General features: G+C 39.5%; 2 protein-coding genes across 2 annotated transcripts; both read left to right on the forward strand.

Moving 5' to 3' along the window:
* Window positions 1-5,358: 5,358 nt before the first annotated feature.
* GCK72_004309 (uncharacterized protein) lies at window positions 5,359-17,116 on the forward strand (the record flags this gene model as incomplete). The annotated part of the gene is made up of 7 exons (XM_053724595.1): window positions 5,359-5,400; window positions 5,958-6,055; window positions 6,157-6,253; window positions 8,060-8,243; window positions 9,019-9,105; window positions 15,038-15,351; window positions 16,979-17,116. The coding sequence occupies 7 exons, from the start codon at window positions 5,359-5,361 to the stop codon at window positions 17,114-17,116; spliced, it is 960 nt and encodes a 319-aa protein (XP_053588789.1).
* Window positions 17,117-23,148: 6,032 nt separating this feature from the next.
* On the forward strand, window positions 23,149-23,891 carry GCK72_004310 (uncharacterized protein; the record flags this gene model as incomplete). The annotated part of the gene is made up of 2 exons (XM_003093260.2): window positions 23,149-23,226; window positions 23,733-23,891. The coding sequence occupies 2 exons, from the start codon at window positions 23,149-23,151 to the stop codon at window positions 23,889-23,891; spliced, it is 237 nt and encodes a 78-aa protein (XP_003093308.1).
* Between the last annotated feature and the right edge of the window lie 3,394 nt (window positions 23,892-27,285).

The following is a 27,285-nucleotide window of genomic DNA, read 5'->3' on the forward strand; positions in this document are numbered from 1 at the left end:
ACCCTCGCTCTCATATCACCTTCCCCGTTTTTCTTTTTCAATCACACACTCATTCGATTTCCCATTATTTTATTGACAAACGTCTAAAACTGGTCTAAACGAGCTGTCTTATCAAAATTGGTTTGCAAAAAAAAAGGGGTACTGTAGCATTGTCAGGGGGCAAAAAAAATTGATGGGAAAAATAAGAAAGTGTTAGCTGGCGCACCTTTGACGCGCGTCCTTGAAAAAAAAACTTCTTGGTTTTGATCAATTTCCTTTGTTTTCAAAAATTTTGGCAATTTCAACATAATCAATCTGGCGCACCTTTGGCGCGTTTCTTTTTACTACAGTACTCCTTTTAAGTTTTTTGGAAGGTTTCAAGCTACAGTAATCCGAGATAAGGATATCCGGACATTCAGATAGACAGACATACAAACAATGTGAGCACAAACTGGCGTGCCTTTAACGCGATTTTTAAAATTACTATATTTGAAATTTCTGAACACTTTTCGCTATCTGAAGATTTTTTTTTGAAAACGCGTCGATGGCGCGCCAGCTGTCATTTTGTACAAATGTCCTTACATTTTGTTGCAATTACTGGGGTTGGAAACCTTCAAAAATCTGAAATCGCGTTGAAGCTCGTTGACAGAAGCCGCTATTTTATCAAAAACCACAAAGTTTTTTTCGGGGAAAACGCGGCATAGGAGCGCCATCCTATGATCACATTGTTTGTGTGTCTGTCTGTCTGAATGTCCGGATGTCCTTAGTTTGGATTACTGTACCTTACCGTAGTAGGAGAACACGCAAAAGGTACGCCCGACTGATTTTGATTGAAATTTTCGAAAAATTGTTGAGAAACCGAGGAAAGGAAATCACAAGGTTGCCAAGTACAGTACCGGACAAAAAGCTATCAACTTTGGCTGTTTTCAGTTGAAATTGGCCAACTTTGAGAGTGTGTCATGGTAATTCTGATTGTCACACCATGAACATCTTTAATGGATCATACAGATCAAGGGTAGAACTTTATTTTTGTAGTTGACAACTTTTTTGTACGGACACTCACTAGCAAGTTACATATCGACAAATTAATTGTTTCCTCAAATCGACCATTTTCAGTGTAAAATAGTGCGATTTTTGAGCTGTCGTCTTAGAATGACCATAACTCTCTAGGGAGTGTCCGTACAAAAAAGTTGTCAACTACAAAAATGGAGCTCTATCTTTGATTTGTATGATCCATCAAAAGTCTACTTGATGGGACAATAAGTATTACCATGACACCATCTCAAAGTTTGGCGTTTTCCACTGAAAACTGCCAAAGTTGGTCATTTTTTGTCCGGTACTGTATGTCCGTAGCCAATATTTCCAAAGAGATCCATGACAACCAAGAGGAACCTAACCTAGCTAGGTGTACGCTTCCCTGTGTCATATTTACAGTACCCTTTCCTGTCTTGAGCTTCCGTTTAAAAAAAGTTGTACCCTTCCTACGCAACCTCTCCTCCTCAAAGCTCACCGCCATTACTATGTACTTCTGTTCTTTATTCTAATCCGAACAACCCAAAACAGATCAATTCGAGTACCTTACACTTCCATCCTTCCCCGCGCACCGGTCGGCACGTGTCTTCCACGAATTGCGCAAGGTTGTTTCTACCACTGATAATCTCTGGACCACCATGTTATCAGGACAGGCGGCACGTCTCCCTTTGATCTTAATTAAGGGCCCGTGCCGATGACAAGAGGGGGGTTCACACTTTTGTATGACTGATATCTTCATCTTTATCCGATTTGATTCGCGCGCGAGATAATATGGAGGATGCTATCGGAAAAGGGCATCTATTACTTAGGAGAGGTTAACTAGATGGTGTAAGGTCCGGTTGTTAAACGCGCTCTATTGATAAAAATGATGGTTTTTAGAAAGCTTAGGTTATAAGGACTTGAGATTTCGTGAGGAGAAATAAACAACTGCTGAAAAAGTCACCTCCACTAAAACTGGTGTACCTCGGCTCATTTTTGACGCTGATCAAATATGAAAACAGTTTCGAAATCTTGATGACGTCAGCTTTTCAACCATGCGATTTCAAATTTGGTTTATTTGGTATAGGTTCTTGAAATTACAGATTTCAAGAGATACAAAAGGAACATATTTTATCTGACAAAGTGACCTCCACTAAAACTGGTGTATCTCGGTTTAAAACGGTCCTAGAGAAAATCTGAAAACAGATTCAATATTCTTATAATTTCAGCTTTCCAGTGATATAGAATTGTGAAAAGAATCCCTCAATGTCCGCGACCAGAGGGAGGGTGTCAACGATACGAGCGGTCTCCAAAAGTGGCGAAACCAAAAGCGGTGTATCTCGATTCATTTTGGTCGTAGATGAAATTTAAATGCAGATTCAGAATTCTCATGGTTTCAGCTTTTATGCGATATACAATTTGCTGAACATTAATTAACCGCGAGAAAAATTTCCAAAGTGGCTCGACGCCCTCCCTCTGATCGCGGACATTCACAAAATCGCTTGTATCTCGGTTCAAATCGGTCCCAGAAAAAAACTGAAAACAGGTTTAGAATCCCCATAATTTCCGCTTTCCAGCAATATATAAATATTCCGGCCTCCTACAGTAAAACTCCATCAATGTCCGCGATCAGAGGGAGGGTGTCAACCAGAGGGAAGGTGTGTTCGCGCGTATTTTAGAGTTTTCGAAACTTTTACAAAAACTTTTGAAACATGATTTTCCCTCAAATCGTTTGCCAAGTGTCTACAATGAATATTTTCCCAAATTTTCAGGTCAAAAGTTATGGTCGAAAAACCAGAAGTTGATATCCTTGAGCGTAACTCGCTCAAAACACAATATTATTAGTTAAAAATATACCAAAATGGAGAACTCGTGAAGATTTACATTTTGGTATATTTTTCAGCTTATAAAACTCAGTTTTAAGCGAGTTACGTATCTTAAAACCAGAGAAGACCCCTGACCCCTCTGAAAAACATTTAACCAATTCCCTCCACATCTCCAAAACTTTTCACACATTTTCCGTCTCAACCTTACTGACATGACATGACACCTGCTCACTTATGACTCCTTCCGGGGTTAATTGGAGTCAAGACAGGTTGCAGATGTGCCTTCTGGTAAACGGAAGTGAACTACCCCAGGGAACAAGAGGAGTCCGTTAATCGACTAATTGACAACCGGAGACAAAAATTACCGAAGACAAAAAAAAATTGAAAATTGGCTGTAAAAGAATTTACAAAAAAAAGAGCTACCAGGGATTTTTCGACTTGTCAGTAATAAACTATACGTCTCAATTAGTGTATGTACACACTTTCTTTCAGAGATCCCGATCTACATAGAGCCTATAACTCATTTCTCACTAAACGACTCATGACAACACCGACTCGATAATTGGAGGGGGAGGCGGCTCACTTGCTAATAGATAGAGTGACAGTTCGTGGATGAACTTGTTTTGTGTTGTATATCTGATGTTGGTAGATCAAAAATAGATTTAGACAAGATAAGACGGGGAGGCGGTGGAGTTGAAAGGGCTCGTAGCAAAAATGCAAAAATGTAAATGTGAAAATATGCGGGGAGATAAGACAGACTTCTCCAAAGTGGTCCATGACAACCAATGAGATCCAATGGGTACGATCCCGTTTCTCATATTTACAGTATATTTAGCCTACCCAATATTTTCCTGAATCTTCTCCACCTCATCATAGAGACACCTGCAAATTTGGAAATTGGAAATCCGTCCGGTTAACAGGAAGACAACATGTCACAGGTGTCCAAAATTATAATTTTGTGAATTTTCTTTAATTATTATTAAAAGTTTGGGGTCATGTGAACCGGTTTGGTTAATTTTGAGACAGTTTTAGAAGCGACATGCTTTTTAAAAATTTGAAACCTTCAAAATGCAATTATTTTTTCGAAAATGTTGAATACATGCAGCCTTTGAGACATTGTCATCGTGCGTTAGATGACGTGGAGTTTTTGTAATTTTAGTAAAAAATGATAGAAAAAGTTGATAGCTTCATTTTTGTAGTTGACAACTTTTAAGTACGCGCCTCTTCTCGAGAGTTATAGACCATCGAAAAAATCTACTTCCGAAACCAGAGACTTCTTTTCAACAGGCTATATAACCTTAAGGACCGCCCGTACAAAAAAGTTGTCAACTACAAAAATAAAGGTCTAGGTATGCTAGATATGACAATGTAAAAAATTTTACAAAAATATTAATTGTTGCTGCTTGGGACACTTTTGAAATCAACCAATTTCAAAAAGTTTTGAAAATTGAAAAAAAAAATTGAGCGCTCATAACTTTCGAGGATAAGGTTGCACAAAAAAGTTGTCAATTACAAAAATGTAGGTCAAAACATTTTATATTATTTCACATTCAAAAATAAATAAAATTTGACGTCGCCTTATAGGCGTTGGCTTATAACTTTTTTCAAAAAAAGAGTTCAAAGGTAAAAAATATTGCAAAATAAAGGTCCTGAAATTCTCTACAAATGTGTATATACATAATATTGTTTTCAGTGCAAAACTGGAAGACCTAGATGAGTTTCAGCCAGTATTAGCCCTCTAACGATTTCCAAGTTTATTAGCTTAAAGGTAATAGTCCCCCGCACAAACTTATCGAAAACTTTCAAACTTTAAAAAAAAGTTAGTCATTTTTCTTGGTACCTTACTATTAGTACCCTTGTTCCCCCCGTGTATTACACTACTCCGGTTTAGTCATCTTCTTCTTCTGCCACCACCTTCTCTATTTGCTTAGTTTGCAGTTTTTTATCGGTAGCCGATAGTAGATACTGGTTTCCGTTAAGATACGGTTTTGTACTTTATAGAACAAGGGAAATAACATATAGAGGGGGCATCTGGACATCCGGACACACCGACCGTCCGAGGCCTAGAATCCCAAACTAGTCCCCTCCCAGGTATTTAAACTTTTTGGCGCACACTCCCTTACTTCATTCATTGTCATCAGATCCTCCCTGACTCATTAAGCAGATGTAGTAAGAGCCGTCACATAAATCTTCCTAGACCTCCCCGTGAATTCTGATAATATAGAATGCGGCACACGCGCCCGACTACTAGTACGCCCTTTGATGCGGCCGCCCGTGTCTCTCTGCCCCCTCTCTCTTTCTCCCTTCACACCTACCGTATCCTCGAGACCGTACGGCGTGAAGATGTTGTGGGGGGAGGGGCGGAGTCTCGAGACGACAGACAGAGACATGGACATTTCCCGCCCATTCACAGTTTTTCGACAAGGCGTGTCAGCTCGCCACTTAAGCGTATCCACACTCTCTCTCTACATATAATATATTTTGTAGGTACATGTCCTAATCCCACTCGACTCTGATATATTTTATATAATTACTAACAAAAATGACAACAGATTCTATCACGTTTAATCATATTCTTGGGCAGGTAAGCGGTGTTTTGGGTGTTACCAAAGGGAAAAACCTTAAAGAACAGTTTTTTCATCGAGGTACCAAAATTTTGAGTCTCACTCTTATAAGTATACTGTAGCACGCATTTTTTCAGGTATTTACCTAAAATACTCAAAATTTGTTGGTCATGCTTAAAGTCACTTTAAGAGATCTCAAAATATTGAGTCTCAGGCTTATAAGTATACTGTAGCATACTTTTTCATTTTGAGGATCCTGGCGCCGAAATTTTTTACAAGTTTTAAGAGGTCCACAGTTTTTACCCTAAGTGCCTTAAGATTTTGCATGAGACCCTCTCAGACCCCCGATAAAAAAATTTTGGCCGTAAAGTGCTAAACTTCAAAACATTGAAGACTCTGGCTCCGAAATTTTGAGTCTCAGTATACTGTAGCTCGCATTTTTTTTTCGATTATTTTTAGTTAAATGGTTCCTGATGTCATATCTACTTAGCGTGGCTCAAAAACGGGGTCAGAATTTTTCGGAAGGCTCCAAGAGGGTCCAAATTTTTAACTTAAGCCCAAAACCCCAAATTTCCAGGGCCGTGTCAACCAACTCGGCGGTGTCTTCATCAACGGCCGGCCGCTACCGATTCAAGTCCGGCATGCCATTATTACAATGGCGAAGAAGGGTGTCAAGTGAGTTTTGGCGCCATTTTCAAATGTTCGATCAGAACAAAGTGGGCGGAGTTACGACAATTAAAGCTTTCTCATAATATAAGCCCCGCCCCTTTTTCCAGACCCTGCCACATCAGTCGTCAACTCAAAGTGTCCCACGGTGCTGTCTCAAAAATCTTGAATCGCTACCAGGAAACCGGATCGATATCTCCCGGACAGGTACGGTCTCGTTGCTCTCTTGTTGCTCTTAATGATAAGATAGTCTCCAATTAATTAGGTCACCCAAATCATAACCATAAAAATTGTGTTTGAATAGGACACGTGCCGCCCGTCTTTTTATAGGCGAATTCAAAAAAAAGGTACAGTAAGACACTAAGACACTAACAACTTTTTCGTGAGCGGGAAACAATATTTTTGCAAAAGGGGCCGCGCAGGTGCGACGACGATGGGCGCCCCACAGCGAGATGGCAGCGAGATGGAGATGGTTTTTTGAAAAATTGAATGAAATGCGTCTCTCTTTTTAGACATTGGTATATGCGTGGCAAGATAGGGTACTGTAACCGGGATGAACATTTTATAGGAAAATCAAAGAGCGCGACACTTTATGACATCTATGTCTTCCAGTTTTGCTCATTTAACAATATTAAATATACCATACTTAAGATAATTTCAAGGTCTTCATTTTGCAATTTTTTTACCTTGAGCCCTTTTTTGCAAAAAATTTTTATCCATCAAGTGGTTTTCATCGACTAGGAGTTGGTGGCGCCTTTAAGGCAACGTCAAATTTTCCGATAACGCAAATTTTAAACACTTTTTAATGTAGACTAATAGAAAATGTTTTGATTTACATTTTTGTAGTTTACAACTTTTTTGTGCAACTTTATCCTCGAAAGTTATGAACGCTCAAAATTTTTCAAAATGTTCAAATTTTTTTTTTGAAATTATTGATTTTTGATTTCAAAAGTGTCCCAAAAAGTAAAAATTGATTTTTCTGCCAAAGTTTTTACATTATCATATCAAACATACCTAGACCTTCATTTTTGTAGTTGACCACTTTTTTGTACGGACGGTCCCTAGATGTTTACAGTGAGGTGAAAAGGGGTACCCAGGAAATGGCGCGGTCTCACTAAGTGCACTGAGGTCTTTGGGGCCCCCGTATCTCCCCAGGGACCGCTTGGGAAAAAAAGTTGTCAACTACAAAAATGAAGGTCGAGGTGTGTTTGATATAATGATGTACAAACTTTTGCAAATTATATAATTGTTGCTGCTTGGAACACTTTTGAAGTCAACCAACTTCAAAAAGTTTTGAAGATTTTGAAAAACTTCGAGCGCTCTTAACTTTTGAGGATAAGGTTTGAAAAAGGAGTTCAAAGGGAAACAATATTGCAAAATATAGGTCCTGAAGTTTTCTTTAACATGGTATACAAATTATTGTTATATGTGCAAAACTGGAAGACCTACAGTACCGGACAAAATTGTATCAACTTTGGCTGTTTTCAGTGGAAAACGACAAACTTTGATTGTGTGCCATAGTAATTCTGATTGTCACACCATGAAAACTTTTAATGGATCATACAGATCAAGGGTAGAACTTTATTTTTGTAGTTGACAACTTTTTCGTACGGACACTCCCTAGAAAGTTACATATCGACAAAGTAATTTCTCCCTCAAATCAACCAATTTCACTGCAAAATAGTGCGATTTTTGAGCTGTCGTCTTAGAATGACCATAACTCTCTAGGGAGTGTCCGTACAAAAAAGTTGTCAACTACAAAAATGGAGCTTTACGTTCAATCTATATGATTCATTAAAAATTTTTTTGGTGTGACAATCAGAATTACTATGGCACACTCTCAAAGTTGGTCATTTTCCACAGAAAACAGCCAAAGTTGATACCTTTTTGTCCGGTACTGTAGATGACATAAAGTGCCCATGTCTCACGGGCTATAATTCTCAAGAAGAGCCGCGTACTAAAAAATGGTCAACTACAAAATAATGCCTTATCAGCACTAAGAATTCGTTCCAGATCGGTGGAAGTCCCCGTGCCCGTCTCACCGTACAAGCCGTCGAGAAGGAGATCGTTATCGCCTACGAGGAGAATCCGCATCTCAGCCCCGCAGAACTTCGTGATCTACTCATTCAGAAAGAGATTTGCACAAAAGGGAATGCACCGACAGTACCCGCTATTAAAAGGCTAATCGGGTCGAAAAGTACGTAGCAATTTGACAAATTTTTTTTTTGAATGGAGGAAAAAAACGGAATTGAAGACAAACAATAGGTGTTCCGCTTCTGATAGCTGTGACGTTTGTTTGTTCTTCTTCTCTTTTTTTTTCTTTTTTCTCAAAGAGAGACGGACGGAGGAGTCACGCATGGCATCGTCATGTTTCAATGTCGGTTTTTTTTCGAAAAAAAAAGTGGGGAAATTGATTCATGGGAACACATTTGTACGGTTTGGCTGACAACTAGACGGTGGCCTAGAATCCGACAGGGGGAGGTTCTAGGCCAGCGGTCACCTTGCTGGTGGCCTAGAATTCGATCGAAGTCACACTTGTGCAGATTCTAGGCCATACTGAAAACTTTTAACCATTAAGATCTAAGCCCTTAAGCCCTAAGCCTCTAAGCCCTTAAGGCCCTAGAATCTCAAAATTTTAACAAAAACTTAAATATTTTCGATTTTTAAAATTAAAACAGTTGAGACCATGGCCGAGTCGAGTCCATGGCCACCGTGGTTTGCGCTAGTGGCCTAAAGTCCGACCCTTTCAGTTTCTAGGCCATCGATCCCAAGTGGTCCAAAATTTTTGGTCTCAGGAAATTGCACGTAAGTACTTAATCAAAAAATCAAAAAAGTCATGAAAGAACACATCGCCACGCTTATCAAGTCACGAATATCTAGGTCTCTTTCCGTCACCTTATCAATCATTTTTTCACGCCAATCATCATCTCCCTTTGTCCTTTTTTCATATCTCCTACTTGAAATTTTTGCAGGTCTCGGTGGTGTGATGCCACAAACGAAAAAAATGGAACGAAAACGTCTCAGCTACAGTATCGACAGTATTCTGGGAATTTCGATTGGTAAGCCTTAGCCTTAGAGATGGGTTTCACACATTTGTTAATTTGTGTTTCGGCTGCTGCTGGAGGACACTCATTTCCTGTCCAATTTGCGCGCACCACTTTTTTTTTGAGGGGGAACGGAGGGGAAGGGGGAAAGTGTTACTTTTTGGGAAAATGGTTTGGAGAAGACGGGAGGGGTTTGAGGGGGGTACTGTACCTTGAGCAGTACTGTATGGGGGTACCTTAAGGAGTACGGTACCTTGAGATTCCATCAGCCCTTAAAAATGCTTAATAGGGGTACTGTAACCTTAATGTAAGTAATACTTTAGGAGTACTGTACCTTAAGATTGTGTTGGCTTAAATCCCTTTAAGTACGGTAGCAGCATGGTGGGTACTGTAGTCACTCGTGAGTAGTATAGTACGCATAAAAGGTTACTGTACCCGTTCAAAAATTTCACGCTCAACGTTCGTAAAAACCCTGGAAATATAAAAGTTTTGGAAAGTCGTGAAAATTTTACCTTGATTTACCGAAGCGGATTACTGTAGTCTACAGTACCTTCCTAAGAAGTACTGTACCTTGAGCTTTTAAACTCTTAAGGATACTGTACCCGAATATCACATTTTTCGGAAATTTGTGAAATTTCAAAAAAAAAAAAGATTTCTGATGAAATCACGCAAAATCACTTTACCGTATTTGTAGGGGTTTTGTAAGCCTACTGTATCCGTAATGTTCTTAAAAACCTTAAATATTTCAACTTTTGAAAAAAAAACATGAAATTCTTAATTTTTCAAAAATCCTCAAAATTTGTGTTTTTTTGGTTTAAAGGTACTGTACCACTTACGGAGTACTATATCTGATGAATGCTCAAACTCTCAAGTTCACTCTAGAAGGTACTGTACCTCATTAGGTTACTGTATCTGAGAAGTACTCTTTAGAGGAGTACTGTACCTCAAGCGTACCTTAAGCCAATCTCGGATTACTGTAACCAGCGTATCCTCTGTCACACACTGTTTCACGGGCTTCTATCCCCTACCGAATCTCTACCTTAGGCATACAGTACCTCCTAAAGAGTACAGTACCCCTTCCAGACGCTACTGACTTTGAGCATACCGTATCTCTCAAGGAGTACTGTACCTCAAGTGCACCTATCCCGGATTACTGTAACCAGCGTACACTATTTCACGCGCTTCTACCGTATCTCTTAGTCCCCCCCTCCTTTTCAACACCACCTCTCCACTTGATATAATAACGGTCATTAACACTTTGATTAGTGTAGACGTCGACGTCTTCATCATGTAGTCGTTGTCTTCTCTTCTCTCTGTATGTTAACGGTGTGTGATAAGACAATAAAGAATACGGCGCCTGCGGGCGGAGGTGATGAAAAGTGTGTTTGGGGGGGGGATGTCAACGAGATGAGAAAATGAATTGAGAAATTCGATATTTACCTGTGTGGCGGGGGGGGGTCAATTTTGTAGTGATCACGGGGGGAACCATGACTAATTCGAATCAGGGGATACTGTAGGTTAGCTAATTGATACCGTTGAAAACTTTATACCTCCGCTACAGGACAATTTTCAAAAACAGATTCAGAATTCTCACGAATATTTGGATTTTTTTTTGAAAATCATGAGAAAATTGAAATTTTTGAGCATCACCACAAATATTTTTGAAAACGCGTCCAAGATGCGCCAGCCAGCCACATTTTAAGTTTGGAGTTTTCCAAAATACCAAGAATTACACAAAATGGGAGTACTGTAGTAAGTACAGGTATCATTGTAGTCAAGAACGCGCCAAAGGTACGCCAGACGATGCAAATGCGCTCCAACGCCACAGATTTTTGAGACGCGTCAAAGGCACACCAGTCAGTCTGTCTGTTTAATGGTCCAGTGTGTTTTTGTCACAAAAACGCGTCAAAGGTGCGCCAGACACTGCAAACGGATTCCGGATATCCATGGCGTCAAAGGCGCGCCAGCTGTCTGTCTGAGTGCATGTTTTGAAAACGCGTCAACGGTGCGCCAGACACTTAGGACTTTTCTTGTCTGTCAGTGTGTCCGGATGTCCGGATGTCCAAAATATTGTACCACGTAAGACAGATGGTCAGCGTCAAAGGCGCGCCAGCCGGTCTTTCTTCTGCAAATACGCTCTAACGCTAAAATCGGAAGGAATCTGATTTTTTAAAATTTAGATATCAATTGTCTACGGGTGTTGTGTTCTTGTCCCACCACTATGTCCTCTTTTCCCGATATCATGGGCGTCAAAGGCGCGCCAGCTGTCCGGATGTCCAAAATACCGTACAACCTAAGACATGGGGTTTCCTGCTGCTGCAAACACGCTCTAATGCAAAAAGTGTTTTTCTTGTCTACGTCTGTCCGGATGTCCTCAATACCGTACCACCCGGGAGTCATATTCTTGTCCCACCACCACCCGCTGTTTCAATTCCTTTCTTCTTTTTCCTCCTACTTGTCGTATTCTAACTTTTTTTGACACAACAAGTGTCATCGTCAATCTTATGTCAAGTCATCAGAAGAGGAAGACGTAGAGAAAAAGGTGTGAACATTCATTTAACTTTTCTTCCCCCCTACCCCATCTCAACTTCCTTTCAATTCACATAGCAATTAAGAAATAGATTTGCGCACTTGATATGTGCCCCCCTCCTATTCAAATAGGTAGTCAGGGGGGAGGGGGGACACTATTCCAATATGGCCAATTGATCAGACTAAACGGCAATAGTGATGAGGGGTCGAAGGGAACGGACGGACGGAATGAGAGAGAGAGAAGATGCGCGAAAAAAATTTAACAATGGGAAATGTCAGTGTTTAGGAGACAACGGGGGGAGGGGATTACGGTATGTGGGGAAATGTTGGAAAAGGGATTTTAGGGACTTTTAAGGACCTGACAGCTGGCGCGCCCTTGACGCCAATGATATCCGAACTAACAGACATCGCTATATCACGTCAAAACCGAAATTTCCCATTTTTCGCATTACAGCATGTTTGTAGACCCACCTATCTTAAGTGGTACAATATTCTGGATATCCGGACACACTGACAGACAAGAAAGATCCTAAGTGTCTGGCGCACCTTTGACGCGTTTTCAAAACATACACTCAGACGGACCGGCTGGCGCACCTTTGACGCGTTTTTATGACAAACAGAGATCCGGGACCATTGGACACACAGACAGACTGGCTGACTGGCGCGCCTTTGATGCGTCTCAAAATAAAAGTTTACCGTCGGACCGAATTAGCATCGTCTGGCGTACCTTTGGCGCGTTTTTGGTCAAAACCCGACAATTTCCCATTTTTCGCATTAGAGCGTATTTGCCACATAAGGTACACCGTGATAATGACAACTGGACATCCGGACACACAGACAAACCCTTCGTTGTGTTATCTGTATATTTGAAAGTTATATGTCTGTCTGTGTGTCCGGGTGTCCGAATGTCTTCTCATCGGACGGCAAACCCTGCGGCAAGCACGCTCTAATGCGAAAAATGGGAAATTTCAAGTTTTAATGTGATATAACGATGTCTGTTAGTCCTGATGTCCGGATATCATTGACGTCAAAGGTGCGCCAGCTGTCTGTCTGGTCCGGATGTATATTTTGAAAACGCGTCAGCACATTTTAAGTGTCTGGCGCACCTTTGACGCGTTTTTAAAACATACATCCGGCACACAGAAACACACCGTGGCACCTAGACCTCTGACAAAATTTGGGGACTGGCGTACCCTTGACGCGTTTTCGACTACAATGATACTTCTAACTACAGTACTCCCATTTTGTGAGATTACTTGTACTTTTGAAAAAATTTGTCTGGCGCGCCTTTGGCGCGTTACTAAAATGATCAGACTGCCTTTGGGGTCTCAAAAAACACCAGACTGGCTCGCCTTGGACGTGTACTTTTTCCGTGATAACTTAAGTTAACCCCTTTTTCGCTTAAACCTGCAACACTTAAAAACTTTTTTTTGTCAAAATTAGTAGTTCACCTGTCTCTTGGTCACAAAAAGAAACACAACGTCAAACAAAAAACTAAAAATAGGAAGAAGACGTTAGGACTGACATTATTTTGTTGAACAGGTGCAAAAAGTTACCTTCCTCTTCCTGAAATTGCGTCGCTCAATTTAACTTAAAATTCACCACGTGCGCTCTAAATTCGCTCTAATGAAAATCAAGTGCGCTCTAATGATAATGTGATTAGTGTGGTGAGAGAGAGTTACTGTACTATATCATTGGGGTTACTGTACTATATCATTGGGGTTACTGTACTATATCATTGGGGTTACTGTACTATGTCATTGGGGTTACTGTACTATGTCATTGGGTTACTGTACTATGTCATTGGATTACTGTACTATCTCATTGGGTTACTGTACTATGTAATTGAGTTGCTGTACTATATTGTTGGGTTACTGTACTATGTCATTGGGTTACTGTACTATCTCATTGGGTTACTGTAATATGTCATTGGATTACTGTACTATACCATTGAATTACTGTACTATGTCATTGTACTCTGCCTTTGGGTTACTGTAACTCTGTGAAGCGCATTTCTAATAGATTACTGTAGAAGGATAAAGTCCTTGAAATCAATCCAAGTTGTCCGTCGTCATAATAAAGCAATCCATCTTTTGTCCACCCCCGATTAGCGCATAGCTCATAAAACTTGGCCACCACCTTCCACCCACCTGAGAAATGACATAGAGATAGATAAAAAAACAAATTAATAGGGCATCGTGACTAGGTGTCAAGTCTATAAATTAGTTTCCCGGAGAAGGGGGGAGACAGTCAATGATCCTTATCGATTAGAAGTATTATCCTCCTCGGGGAAGAGACCACCCGGTGAGGTGGTGGTGGTGGCGCAACATGATATATTGTAATTGGCTGGATGTGCCGTCGGATGTGTCGATTTCAATCTTTCCGTCGTTTCCCCCTTACATTCACTTTACAATTGACTCCGTATTGGGGGGACCGAATATGGAAGTGGACACACAGACACACAGACATACAGGCTAACATAATTGTGCAATTTTCTAAATCGGTAAAAATTGCTGTCAGGGGCGCCATTGACGCGTTTTTCATCAAAAAATTGAGATTGAGTCTGGCGCGCCTTGGACACGTTTTCTCAGAAATCAAAGTTTTTGAAAATCTGGGCAAACCCGAAACAAGAAAACGGACAAACAGAATCTTACAAAGAAATGGAGACATAACCTGGCGCACCTTGGACGCGTTTTCCAAAAAATGGGAATCCGGACACTTTTGGACATTCGGACATCTAGACACACAGACACACCGACAGTCACAACTTCTAAAAGAACACGCGTCAAAGGTACCCCAGCAATTTCAATTTTTCGAAAAAATCTGTCTATTTGTGTGTCGGTTTGTCCGGATTCCCCTGTTCTTGGACATCCGGACACACAAACACACAACCATCTGGAAAACGCGTCAAAGGCGCGCCAGACTGATTCTAAACCAGAAGATCTGTGATAACATGTCTGTCTGTGTCTCTGTTTGTCCGGATTTCCGTTTTCTAGAAAACGCGTCAAAGGTGCGCCAGCCCCGCATTTTCTGAGTAAAAATGTATGTCTGTCTGTGTGTCTGTTGTCCAGATTTTTACAAACTTTTGGTTTCCGAGTAAACGCGTCCAAGGTGCGCCAGACCCAGTCGCAATTTTTTTGTTGTTGAAAAACGCGTCAAAGGCGCGCCAGACTGAATATGAATTTGAAATTCTGTGATGACTTGTCTATCTGTGTGTCGGTTTGTCGGTTTGTCAACAGCTAAAACTTTCCGAAAAACGCGTCCAACGTGCGCCAGCCGTTCTAAGACCCCGATTTGCGCCGCAGGCGCCCCAGCCTCTCTAGATTTTTTCAGTTTTATTCTCCAGTCCCCGCGCTCCTTTTTCACCTCAAATTTTTATAGTTGCCCCATAAAAATCGTCATTTTTTCGAATTTCCAGACGAATGCAGTAAATCATCGTCAGATGACGAGGGAGACAGCTCCTCGACATCGCCCACCACAACGAACGACTCCTCAGCCGCCCGCCGCAATCGTACATCATTCTCCGCCGAACAACTCGACATTCTCGAGACATCGTTCCGTGCGTCGACGTATCCAGACGGACCGGCGAGGGAGAACATCTCCAAGGAGACCGGACTCAGCGAGGACAAAATTATGACGTGGTTCTCGAATCGGAGGGCGAGGTGTCGAAAGAATATGCCCATTTATCATCAGTATAATGTGCATCAGGGATTTGCGGCAGGCACACAGACGGTAAGTGGGCGTGGTCTAAAAATCTGATGACCTGAAAAATCTCAAAATTTGAAAACTAGTCTCCATGGCTTTGAATTGAACATACAGTCCAAAAAATAGGTGAAAAGCGGGCAAGATGCGACTTAGGGGTTGCAGTAAAAACGGTCAATTTTGAAAGTGTGTCAGAGCACCGACTTCATGAAATTTGTATTAAATTTTGTAGATCAAACCTAGATCTACATTTTTGTAGTTGACAACTTTTCTGTACGGGCGGGCCCTAGAAAGTTACGGTGTGTTGGAGTATTGCAGCTCCGACAGGCCATATCTCCTTAGGGATCGTCCGTACAAAAAAGTTGTCAACTACAAAAATGTAGATCTAGGTTTGATCTACAAAATAAAATATAAATTTGACACGGCTTATCTATAAATTCCCTCGTTACGGGACCTCAAAGTTGAATATCATTTTACTGCGTTCTACAACAGATGATTGCTCGATATTGAAAAATCAGTAAAGTTTAGGATCCCGTCGCGATTCCCTCTACAATACGTTAGCACGAAATGTATATTCATTGTGTAGATCAAACTTAGATCTCCATTTTTGTAGTTGACAATTTTTTTGTACGGGCGGTCCCTAAGGAGATATGGCTTATCTTCACTTTACCACCCCCGTAACTTCCTAGGGACCACCCGTAAAAGAAAATGGTCGACTACAAAAATGTAGATCTAGATTTGATCTACATGACCAATACAAGTTTCATGAGGTAGGCGCTCGCACACCGTTTCAAAATGTACCGTTTTTTCCCTTTTTCTGGCGCGCCGTTCCCTTGAATTTGACACTTTGAGATTCCGGTGAAACAGACTCACAGACAGACACATACTCACTATCCAAAAACGCGTGAAGGGCTGGCGCACCTTGGACGCGTTTTCCAGAAAATGGGAATCCGTACAAACAGACAGACATATAGACATGTTATCACAGAATTTCTGTTTTAGAATCAGTCTGGCGCGCCTTGGACGCGTTTTCCAGATGGTTGTGTGTTTGTGTGTCCGGATGTCCAAGAACAGGGGAATCCGGACAAACCGACACACAAATGGACAGATTTTTTCGAAAAATTGAAATTGCCTGGGGTGCCTTTGACGCGTGTTCTTTTAGAAGTTGTGGCTGTCGGTGTGTCTGTGTGTCTGGATGTCCGGATGTCTATCCGGATGTCCAAAAGTGACCGGATTCCCATTTTTTTGGAAAACGCGTCTAAGGCGCGCCAGACTCAGTCTCTTCTTTGTAAGATTCGGTTTGTCCGTGTATCGGTTTGTCCAGATTTTCAAAAAAATGTTGATTTCCAAGAAAACGCGTCCAAGGCGCGCCAGACTCAATCTCAATTTTTGTTGAAAAACGCGTCAATGGCGCCCCTGACAGCAATCTTTACCGATTTAGAATTGTGTCTGTGTGCCTGGATGTCCGGATGTCTATCCGAACGTCCAAAAGTGTCCGGATTCCCATTTTTTGGCAAACGCGTCCAAGACGCGCCAGATTTTGAGTTTCCTAGGCCACCAGATAGTTCTGCTTTTCGTGGTCAGTACTGCGGACTAGTTCCCCAGCTTTCTCATGTTTCTAGGCCATCAAAATATTTTCCATTCTATATTTTTTCAGCCGTACCCCACACTCCTGCCATCAATGATGTTCCTGCCAGGCTACGCGACGACGAGCCCCCAACTCAACCCACTCTTCTTCCAACACGTACTCCACTCGAGCCCCTCCTCCACTCATTCGTCACCACCATCCAGTTAGGGACGTTTTGAAATGGTTGCGAAACGTCTCCTCTTATCACATAAATCTCTTTTTCTCACTCTCTCAAATTCTCATCGCTTTGGTTTTAAACAACTTTTACGGTCATCGACTCATCTGACATCATTCAGATGACGTGGATTCTATGAATTCAGCATTCCAATCTTCCCTTACGAGTCCATTGTTTTATAATCTTCTCTTGCTTTTCCTTATATCTCAGAATTATTTTCTTTAAGCATGAAAGTAAATAAATATATCATTATTATTCGATTCAACGAGTCAAAGAACGGGGAGGGATTAATTTATTCAGATATTATAAGAAATTACCCCTGTTTATGTTAAATATGGAGAATATGAGAGAATGTTTCTAGACGTTTCATTTCTTGGAAATCCTAGTCCATGAACTTTTTGGTCTCTTATTTATTTTTTGAGCGAACAAACCAAAAAATTCAAAAAAAAAAATTCAAGAAAATCGTTTGAAAAGATGAGTTTTTGCCGGCAAAAATGTTGAATTTCTATGAGAAGTGTACAGTACCGCTCAAAAGTATATTAAGTTTTGCTTTTTTCAGTTGAACTTTGAGATTGTGTCATGGTAATACTTATTGTCCCATCAAGTAGATTTTTAATGGATCATACAGATCAAAAGTAGAACTCCATTTTTATAGTTGTCAACTTTTTTGTACGGACACTCCCTAGCAAGTTACATATCGTCGAAGTAATTTCTCCCTCAATGCAAAATAGTGCGATTTTTGAGCTGTCGTCTTAAAATTACCATAACTCTCTAGGGAGTGTCCGTACAAAAAAGGTGTCAACTACAAAAATGGAGTTCTACTTTTGATCTGTATGATCCATTAAAAATCTACTTGATGGGACAATAAGTATTACCATGACACACTCTCAAAGTCGGACCTTTTCAACTGAAAAAACCAAAACTTAATATACTTTTGAGCGGTACTGTAAGTATTTAAAGGAAAGACTTCAAAAATCTGTTTATCATTCTTATGATGCTAGGATTTGGTATCACGGCTGTGAAAAAGTTCGGCCACCTATGTAGTTATTAAAAAATTAGAATTATCGAAAATCATGGTGACCGAATTTTTCTTTCTTGCGGTCCTTATATTTTGAATTAGATTTCGCTATTTTTGGTTTTGTAGGACTACTGGATTTCTAGGACCAGGGTTGTTTGAAAAAAGACCAATTTTAAACAGTTTTCCAAAAAAAACCGTTCGAAAAAATTTGAAAATTACCGCTGAAAATTTCAAAAATTAAACAAAACAGTTGTGATTTTTCGATTTCTCCTGATTTTTTTTCTAAATTTGTACTCAGAAACAGGAAATACTTACAGTTTTCATAAAAATTCAAGATCCGAAAAACTCATTTTTTCAGAAATTTTTCTTGATTTTTTTTTCGAATTTTTAGGTTTTTTCGGAAAAGAATGTTCCCAGAAATTTTGAGAATAGAAAAAGAGTTTCAGTATGTGTGTTTGTGTGTCTGGATGTCCAAAATACTGATATTTACGGGTAAAAATGAAGGAAATCTGGACAAACCGACACACAGATAGAAAGATTTTTTCAAAAACCGGACATTGTCTGGGGTGCCTTTGACGCGTCCTCTAGAAGTTGTGTCTGTCGGTTTGTCTGTGTGTCTGGATGTCCGGATGTCCGTATTCCTCCGTATCCGAATTTCTGTCTGGCTCTCCAAATGTCCAAAAGTGTCCGGATTCCCATTTTTTGGAAAACGCGCCCAAGGCGCGCCAGACTCACTCTCAATTTTTTTGTAAGATTCTGTTTGTCCAGACTTTCAAAAAATGTTGATTTCCAAGTAAACGCGTCCAAGGCGCCCCCGACTAATTTTCTATTTTTTTTGTTTGTTGAAAAACGCGTCAATGGCGCCCCTGACAGCAATCTTTACCGATTTAGAAAAGTGTACAATTATGTTAGCCTGTCTGTCTGTGTGTCTGTGTGTCTGTGTGTCCAGATGTCCACTTCCATATTCGGTCCCCCCAATATGTCTGTGTTCCTCAGTGTCCACATGTCTGTCTGTCTATCCAGATGTCCATAAGTGTCAGTTTCCGTCTGGATCGAAATTTTTAAAAAAAAGTTTTTCAATAATTTGATGGCCGAACTTTTGCACACGGCCATGATACCAAATGTTATTTTGTTCTAACCTCACCAATCTACATCATTCATGATCTCCAATTTACGATTCGTTGTTTTTCCCTGGGTGTTTGATGTTTGGACGAAAAACCGAAAAAGTTGCTAAGCCAGCTAATAGAAATGAAAAACAACAACTCTCTCTCTTCCTAGAGATCACAAATAAATGAGCATCTTTTACTAGCGGGGGGAGGAAGTAGTGGAAATATTTGACCTACAATAAAATTAGCAGCATGACATGGGGAGAGGGCGGAATGAATAAGGAATGAATGTTGTTTAAATATCGCTGAGGAGGAGAGGATTCTTGGAATTCCAGTTGAATGAGTGAATGACTAGGTGCATTTTTTGTCGGTTTTTTAATGGACTACCCTTGAAATATCTTCACATTTTTATATGACTGGATACCTAAAGAAGTGAGGATTCTGAATCCGTTTTCAAATTTTAGAGAACCACAAAGCGTACTGAAGTAGAAGGGTTTTAGTCCAGCAATCTATGTTGCACTCCTCTTATAATAAGAATAAGAAGAATAAGCTGTTCCCACGATCTTACTTAGTCCTCATAGTCAGTAGTCAAAAAAATACTGGGAAGTAAGAAGAAAATATTATTTATGAACGCTAAAAAGTGCAAAAAAAGTACAAAATTTGAGGTGGACTATGGAAAAGTGACGTTTTGTGATTATTTGAGTGACCCTTTCAAAAAACTAAACTAATGTTATGTTATTTCATACGAAAGCCACTGTGGTCTTGTGCAAAATCTTAAAATATTTTTGAATTTGAGATATTTTTTATATTCTCTTGTTGTGTCGATTCAGGTTCTTAGAAATAATATCATAACGGTGTTAGATTTTGGTATCATGGCCGTGCAAAAGTTCTGCCACCTATTATAGAAAAATTTGAATAATCTTTCCCACGGTCTTTAGATTGAGGACTAGATTTTGCTGTTTTGGGGTTTCTAGGCCATTTATTTTAAAATTTTGTAGGACTACTGGTGTATCAAGGTGGAATTAGGTAATTTTCGGTTAAAAATCACCAAATTTAAGATTGTGCCACGGCTGACTGTCATGTTCAATCGTATTGAAATTATACTCATTGTGTAGATCAAATCAAGACCTCCATTTTTGTAGTTCACAACTTTTTGGTACGGGCGGTCCCTGGGGAGATACGGTAGCGTTACGGTAGAGGCTTACGCTACCGTATCTCTCGAGGATTAACTTGTAGAAAAAAGTCTTAATTACAAAAATGGAGATTTGATCTACCAGCTCTAGTTAGGCTCGTGACGGGACCTCAAACTTAACTAACTATCGCTTACTCGAATTTACTGATATTTTTGAGGTTTTTTGCAACAAAGATATCAATTTTACCTGAAAACAAAATTCACCATGAGTACATATGATCATTTTCAACTTCTAACTATGACTTTTTATTCTGCCTTCCGCCATTTCAAAAAGATTCCGCTCAACTCTGTTCCAGAACACAGGCTCCCAAGCTTCCAATACGCCAAGCAATGCCAGAAAAAGACGCGTCAATCAAGTAGCTGGCGCAAATTCGGACGATTTTTCGAAAATTTTAGCCTTTTTCGATCTTTTATTCTGTTACATTTCACGGATTGTTTTTGTTAGAAAGACATTCCTTAGACTGAGAGACGTTCAAAAAGTGTAAAAACTTTAATTTTGGTGGAGTAAATAAAAAGATACGGCCGTTTTCACAGTGAAATTCATGAAACTTCAAAAGTATAGAACTCCTCCTACGCTGAATAAAAATTCAACTTTTTGTGCTTAATAGACTCGAAAAACACTAACTTAAAAAAGTATGGGAATTGTTTTCGGAAAAATTGTCACAGAAACTTTAAATTCCCAAAAAACTGCATTTCAAGCCAAAAAATGGGGTCTAAAATTTGAATTCGCGCCGAAATTGCGAAATGCGTCAACAAAAATCGGCAAGTGCGCAAACAAAAACACGCGAAACGCGCAACACCGCACCTTGCTTTACCGGAAGCGGGGGAGACTGTTCCAGAAGTGTTTCCCAATCCTTCAGTTTCTCATATTCTCATCTTTCACTGGTCCCATTGATATCATATCCCATCTTTTCAAACTTTCCGTTCAAAGACCAATCACACTAATTATCCTCTCATCTCTTCATCTTTTCTCTCTTCATTTAGTCCATATTTAGCCCCAAAAAAGTGCTCATTCGAATGTCGACCGCCCATTTGTCTTCTTCTCCCCCTCCTCTTGACTCCTCAGAGTCGGTGACGTGAGGCTCCTCCCCTTTTCTAAAGTTTGTGTGCATCCATTAACTCTTCTCCGTTAACTCCGCCCCTTTTAAGAGGAGAGACAGGTGTTCCATGCATGCACGCAGGCATTTACGTGGAGCATCGGGTGAGGGTGTTGCTATTCTAAGAGTTATTTAAGATTTCACCTGTCTAGTATGTAGAAAAACTTTTTGGTATAAAATGGCAAGCAGTTTTCTGTTTTTATTGTGCTCAAATGTATTCTCCTATTATTCAAATGTTATTTCACTATTAATTTCTTTTTCCAGTATTCGGTTTCTGACATATAAAGTTCTAGTAAATGTAGTGTGCAGTACCAGACCTTTTATGTGACCGAAATTTTTTGGGAAGTTATTTGTAATGTCGCCCAAAAGTACTGTTGATATGTTAGGGGCCTGTTCAGAATCCTGGATTTCAGATTTAAGAACATTTTTAGCAGAGGTTTAGGTTGGTGTGTCAAAAGTGTTTGTGACTAAGGCTTAAAAACTTAGGCTCAAAGACTTAGGCTTCAGGATTTAGGCTTAAGAATTTAGGCTTAAGGCTTTAAGCTTAAAGCTTTAGGCTTTATTAAGGCCTTAGGCTTATGTAGGTACATATCTAACCAAAAATTTCGGTAAGTCTCTTATACAAATTGTACCATCCAATACTTAGGTTCTTAGATTGTTTTAGTGTTGTTTTTAAAATCCATGCCACACTCTTTGGACCAAGATTTTGGGCCCAGCTTGTGGTGACTGAGACTTAGGGTTACATAGCGACTGATTAGGGAAGGAATGACCGTGGAGGCATGGGACGTAACTTATATCATTGGAAAGCTGAGAAAACGCTGATTCCAAATATATATTCAGTTTTTGCCCTCGAGATCTGAAATTCGAGAAAAACGAGGTCAAAGTTCGAACCGCTGTAAAGGGGTGCCACACTAGGTAAGGAATTACTTGTTAGCGGCCTAAACTTTGACCTCTTTTTTCTTGAATGCCAAACATCGAGGGCAAAAACTGAATACATATTTAAATTCAGCGTCTTCTCAGCTTTTAGACAATATCGGTCACATTCTATAACTCCATGGTCACTCGGGAGCCTTCCCTAGTGAGTAGCAACCTACGGAGGGTCCAATGTCATATAAAGAGCTCAAGTTTTCCCGAAATGAATTCATATAAGCAAATAGCAGTAGTTATAAGAATTCTGAATCTGTTTTCAAAATTTCTCTGCGATCAAAACGAGCCGAGATACATCGTGTTGAAGTTGAAGCGAGTTGTTTTGTGTTCTGAATTATGGCCGATAAGTCTATATCGGGATTTCTAGGTCACGTCACCTCAACCAACCAACCGTAATCCCTTCTCAAAATTTGCACCAATTATCCATAATCTCTCCATTTCCCATAAAAACTTTCTCCACTTTTGAAATTTCATCTTTATGTCCTCATTTTCGAATTAGTCAAAAGGCTTCATCTCCTTTTCTTATTTTTATGACGGTGGTGAAAATTTTTTAGGGCAAAATCTGAAGCTCCGCCCCCTCCCCCTTGTCTTGTTTTGTTTTTTCCTCTCCTCCCGGATACTTCTAATTATTCGTCTGCTTTTTCCTTTTTTGAGACATTTTCATTTTCCAAATTTTTATTTTCAGATGCAATCACCAGTGTTCGTGTGTGTGCTGATCTGCTTGGCCCTTCTTGTCGCCGTCTCGTCGGCCATGCCATTTTATGTAAGTTCGACGCGGAACCCATACTTCTAGCAAGTGCGCTCTACTGATAAGCCATAGCAAACACGCTCGACGGATAGTTAGCCACAGTAATTTACCGTAAGCTGAAAAAGCCAAGTGCGCTCTAATGATATCTAGCGTTATCTACAGTAAGACCTCTACCTCTAGCAAGTGCGCTCTACCGTACTCCTGGTCCAGCCGTTAGCTAACAGGATCCGAAGTCAGAAAATGCACTCTACTGATGTCTACCGTACTCCTGGCGCCACTGAGTACGCTGCACTTACAAACATGAATAATGTCTGTGACGAAATATGTTTTTTTACCAGACCCCACGCATTCCCCTGTCATATTTTCCAGCTTCCCCTAATGACACAACCTCATTATTCATACATAGCATATGCACATAACTAAGACACGAAAATGTTGAAAAAAAAACGCTAACATTTTCGAAATTGAGAAAAGACAGGTGCAAAAATTGTGTGTGTGTGTGAATAGAAAATTATTTGCAGGCTTCATCGTCGCTGTCCGACGACGGAGACGTCGTCCGCCAATTCCCGCAACAGGGCGTTCTGGAGAACATGGTGAACGAGATAATGCGTGTGCAGAGTGTCGAGCAGATGAACAATAATCTTGTGCGACGTCAGATCTTCTCCAGAAAGTTCTGGTGATTCCTTTTCTCGGACGTCTTCTAAATCTTCTGAAACCATTTTTCCCAAAAAAAAACTCTAATGTTTGGCTTTTCAACGGGTTTGCCCGAATAAACCGTCTCTTTGTTTCTTCCTTTTTGACGAAAATAGACATGATATGAAAACAGACACTGAAAAACCAAAAAGTTTCGAAAACAAAAACAATTAGTCAAGTTGAGAGTGGAGTGTGTGACCTCAAGAATCAGGGACGCTGAAAAATTGTATATTATATGAAGGTGTACAAACATTTTAATGCATATACAGTACCGCTCAAAAGTAGATTAAGTTTTTGTTTTTTCAGTTGAAAAGGTCCGACTTTGAGATTGTGTCATGGTTATACTTATTGTCCCATCAAGTAGATTTTCAATGGATCATACAGATCAAAAGTAGAGCTCCATTTTTGTAGTTGTCAACTTTTTTGTACGGACACTCATTAGAGAGTTATGGTCATTTTAAAGGGACAGCTCAAAAATCGCGTGTCCGTACAAAAACGTTGCCTACTTCAAAAATTGAGCTCTACCTTTGATTTGTATTATCCATTACAAATCTACTTGATGGGACAATAAGTATAACCATGACACAGTTTCAAAGTTTGGCGTTTTCAACTGAAAAAGGCAAAACTTAATACACTTTTGAGCGGTACTGTATGTCTATGTGGCAAATCGAGACAGATGCGTTTTATGTGGGCATTGCTACACAACAATATTACATCATAAATCAACACAATTTATAAGTTTTAAATCAGAAAAACTAAAAAACTTTCTGATAATGTTATAAATTCATATTTATTTCTTGCTGTTTTTCTTGCTATAACTGTTCCAGTCATAATGTATGTTTCGTATCGAAAATTACACCTAAAAATCTTCCTTTTCCATTTTTCAGTCTCCAAATCTTCAGTCTTTCCAGTTGCCGACAATCTTTTCAATTCCAGCAACAAAAAAAAATGTCAGTGTTTAATGCAACTGCTCTATTTGCACGCATGAGAGAGTGGAGACGTCGGACGTCGCTTTTCTCGTGCATTTAGCGTTGCTAGGCAGTGAATAGATATTTTGAAATGTTGCTCATTTTATTTTGAAATTAAATTTCAGCAAAAAAAAAGCAATTTTATTTATTTTTCAATTGATGTTGTTTGCCCGTATTTAAATCTTTTCGCCACAATTTCTTCATTAAATACCTTCACTTCTTATTAGGCTTGCAACATCTCGGCCCGGTCCGGCCGAAATTTTTAATCGGCCCGACCCGGCCGGTTACAAGACTGCTTCTAACCGTTTTAATAACAAAAATTGCAGGGAAATTAACGAAAATGTTGGGTGACGCAATTGAGTACAGAAGCCACCGTTATGAAATGCTTGAGGGTAATGATGTTGTGGAGACAACAAAAACAGATAATGGAATCACATGGTTAGTTAATTGCACACTTGCAAACCGGGCCGGCTCGTAACTCGCTTCAAACTCAATATTATGAGCTGAAAAATATACCAAAATGTAGATCTCAGCGAGTTCTATGCCCGTGGCCTACTTTTGACACTTTTTCCCGGCCCGCGGCACATTAACGAATAGCCGTCCGGTCCGTAGTAAGTCACGGACATAGCACTCGCTGAGATCTACATTTTGGTTTATTTTTCAGCTCATAACATTGAGTTTGAAGCGAGTTACGCGTCGGCCCGTGCCGGCCCGGTTTGCAAGTATGGTTAAATGATTTGTACGGGAACAAAACCGAAACATATTTTCAGTATCTGGAGCGGAAGACATTTTGGTAACTTACCCACTCGATTCAATTTCAAATGGGAATTTGATTGGACTGAGCTCAAAAATCAAGGAGTCGTCAAGCTCACTGGACACATTTATGTCTTCCCAGCAAACGATTATCGAGCTCCAGAGACAATTGATGTGATACTGACAGAAAATAACCAAGTAATCACAAAAGAAGTGACATGCAATGTTGATATCAATATTGTCTACTATAAATATTCTCTCACTCCTCATTACATCCCCATTTCTGAGAATCCGTCATACGATAAGATGTTTGCATCGTCCGATCAAAACGATACTATTCTGATTGTCGACGGAAAGAAGCTTCATGTCAGCAGATCGGTGAGTTTATTTTCTATCAGAAAATCTATTAATTTAAAAAATGGGCTCTATTCCAGTTTAGATTCCTTTATAAACTAGAATGTCCCAAAAAACTCTTGGATGTCCCTTTAAGAGGCGTTGTCTGTAAGAAGAGGATTCCTCTTGGCACAGTTGCAAAAACTTGTTTCAATCCGAACTCTTTTTGCAGCATATATACCCCTATGGTAGTGATTTACAAACATTATGTCACCAGTCCCCTATGACGTCATCATAAGAAAATATGACCAATAATTGACTTTTCACCCAAAAATTCATAAAAATTTCTATTTTTCAAATAACTTTAGGAAACTTTCGCAACATGTTAGGAGTGTTTTTGACTACCCCTACACACATTTTCAGCCCCTCAGACACCCCAAAAACCGTTCAAGTGAACTTCACTTTCATGTTTTTTCAACTTTTCTCGAAAAATCCCTCTAGAAGTACTCAAATTTCAAATCGTATTCGTATTCACCGCAAAAAGTTATATTAGGTCCAGTTAAAATCATCAAAAAACCATTGCACCATTTTGAGATATTTCGATTTTTTCAAAAATCACATAAGGGTCCCCCCTTATGAAAAAAAATTTTTCACTAAAAATTCCAAGAAAAAATTTGTTCCGAAAATAATCAGAATATTGATAAACAATTTAGAATAAACCAATTTCGAGATTATATACCTCAGAAATTGGTTTGAACCGATTTCATTTTTTTCTTCATCGAAATTTTTTCCCATTTTTTTTTACGTTTTCATCAATATTTTGTACTGAAGTACACAAATTTCAAGTAACGTCCTTATTGCTCGCTCAATTTAACAAATAATCAAAATAAGACAAATGAAAAACCATTGGACCATTTTGAGATTTTTCCATTTATTTCGAAAATCACATAAGGGTCCCCCCTATGGAACAAAATTTTTATAGAAAAAAAATTTCAACATTATTTTGATTCAAAAACGCTCAAAACTTTTTTACAAAACATTTTGTAATATTGCATCGATGTTCTGAACGTTTTTGAATCAAAATAATGTTGAAATTTTTTTTCTATAAAAATTTTGTTCCATAGGGGGGACCCTTATGTGATTTTCGAAATAAATGGAAAAATCTCAAAATGGTCCAATGGTTTTTCATTTGTCTTATTTTGATTATTTGTTAAACTTAGCAAGCAATAAGTACATTACTTGAAATTTGTGTACTTCAGTACAAATTATTGATGAAAACATAAAAAAAAATGGGAAAAAATTTCGATGAAGAAAAAAATGAAATCGG

This window comes from Caenorhabditis remanei, chromosome II (assembly GCF_010183535.1).
Source record: "Caenorhabditis remanei strain PX506 chromosome II, whole genome shotgun sequence".
Taxonomy (NCBI): Eukaryota; Metazoa; Nematoda; class Chromadorea; order Rhabditida; family Rhabditidae; genus Caenorhabditis; species Caenorhabditis remanei.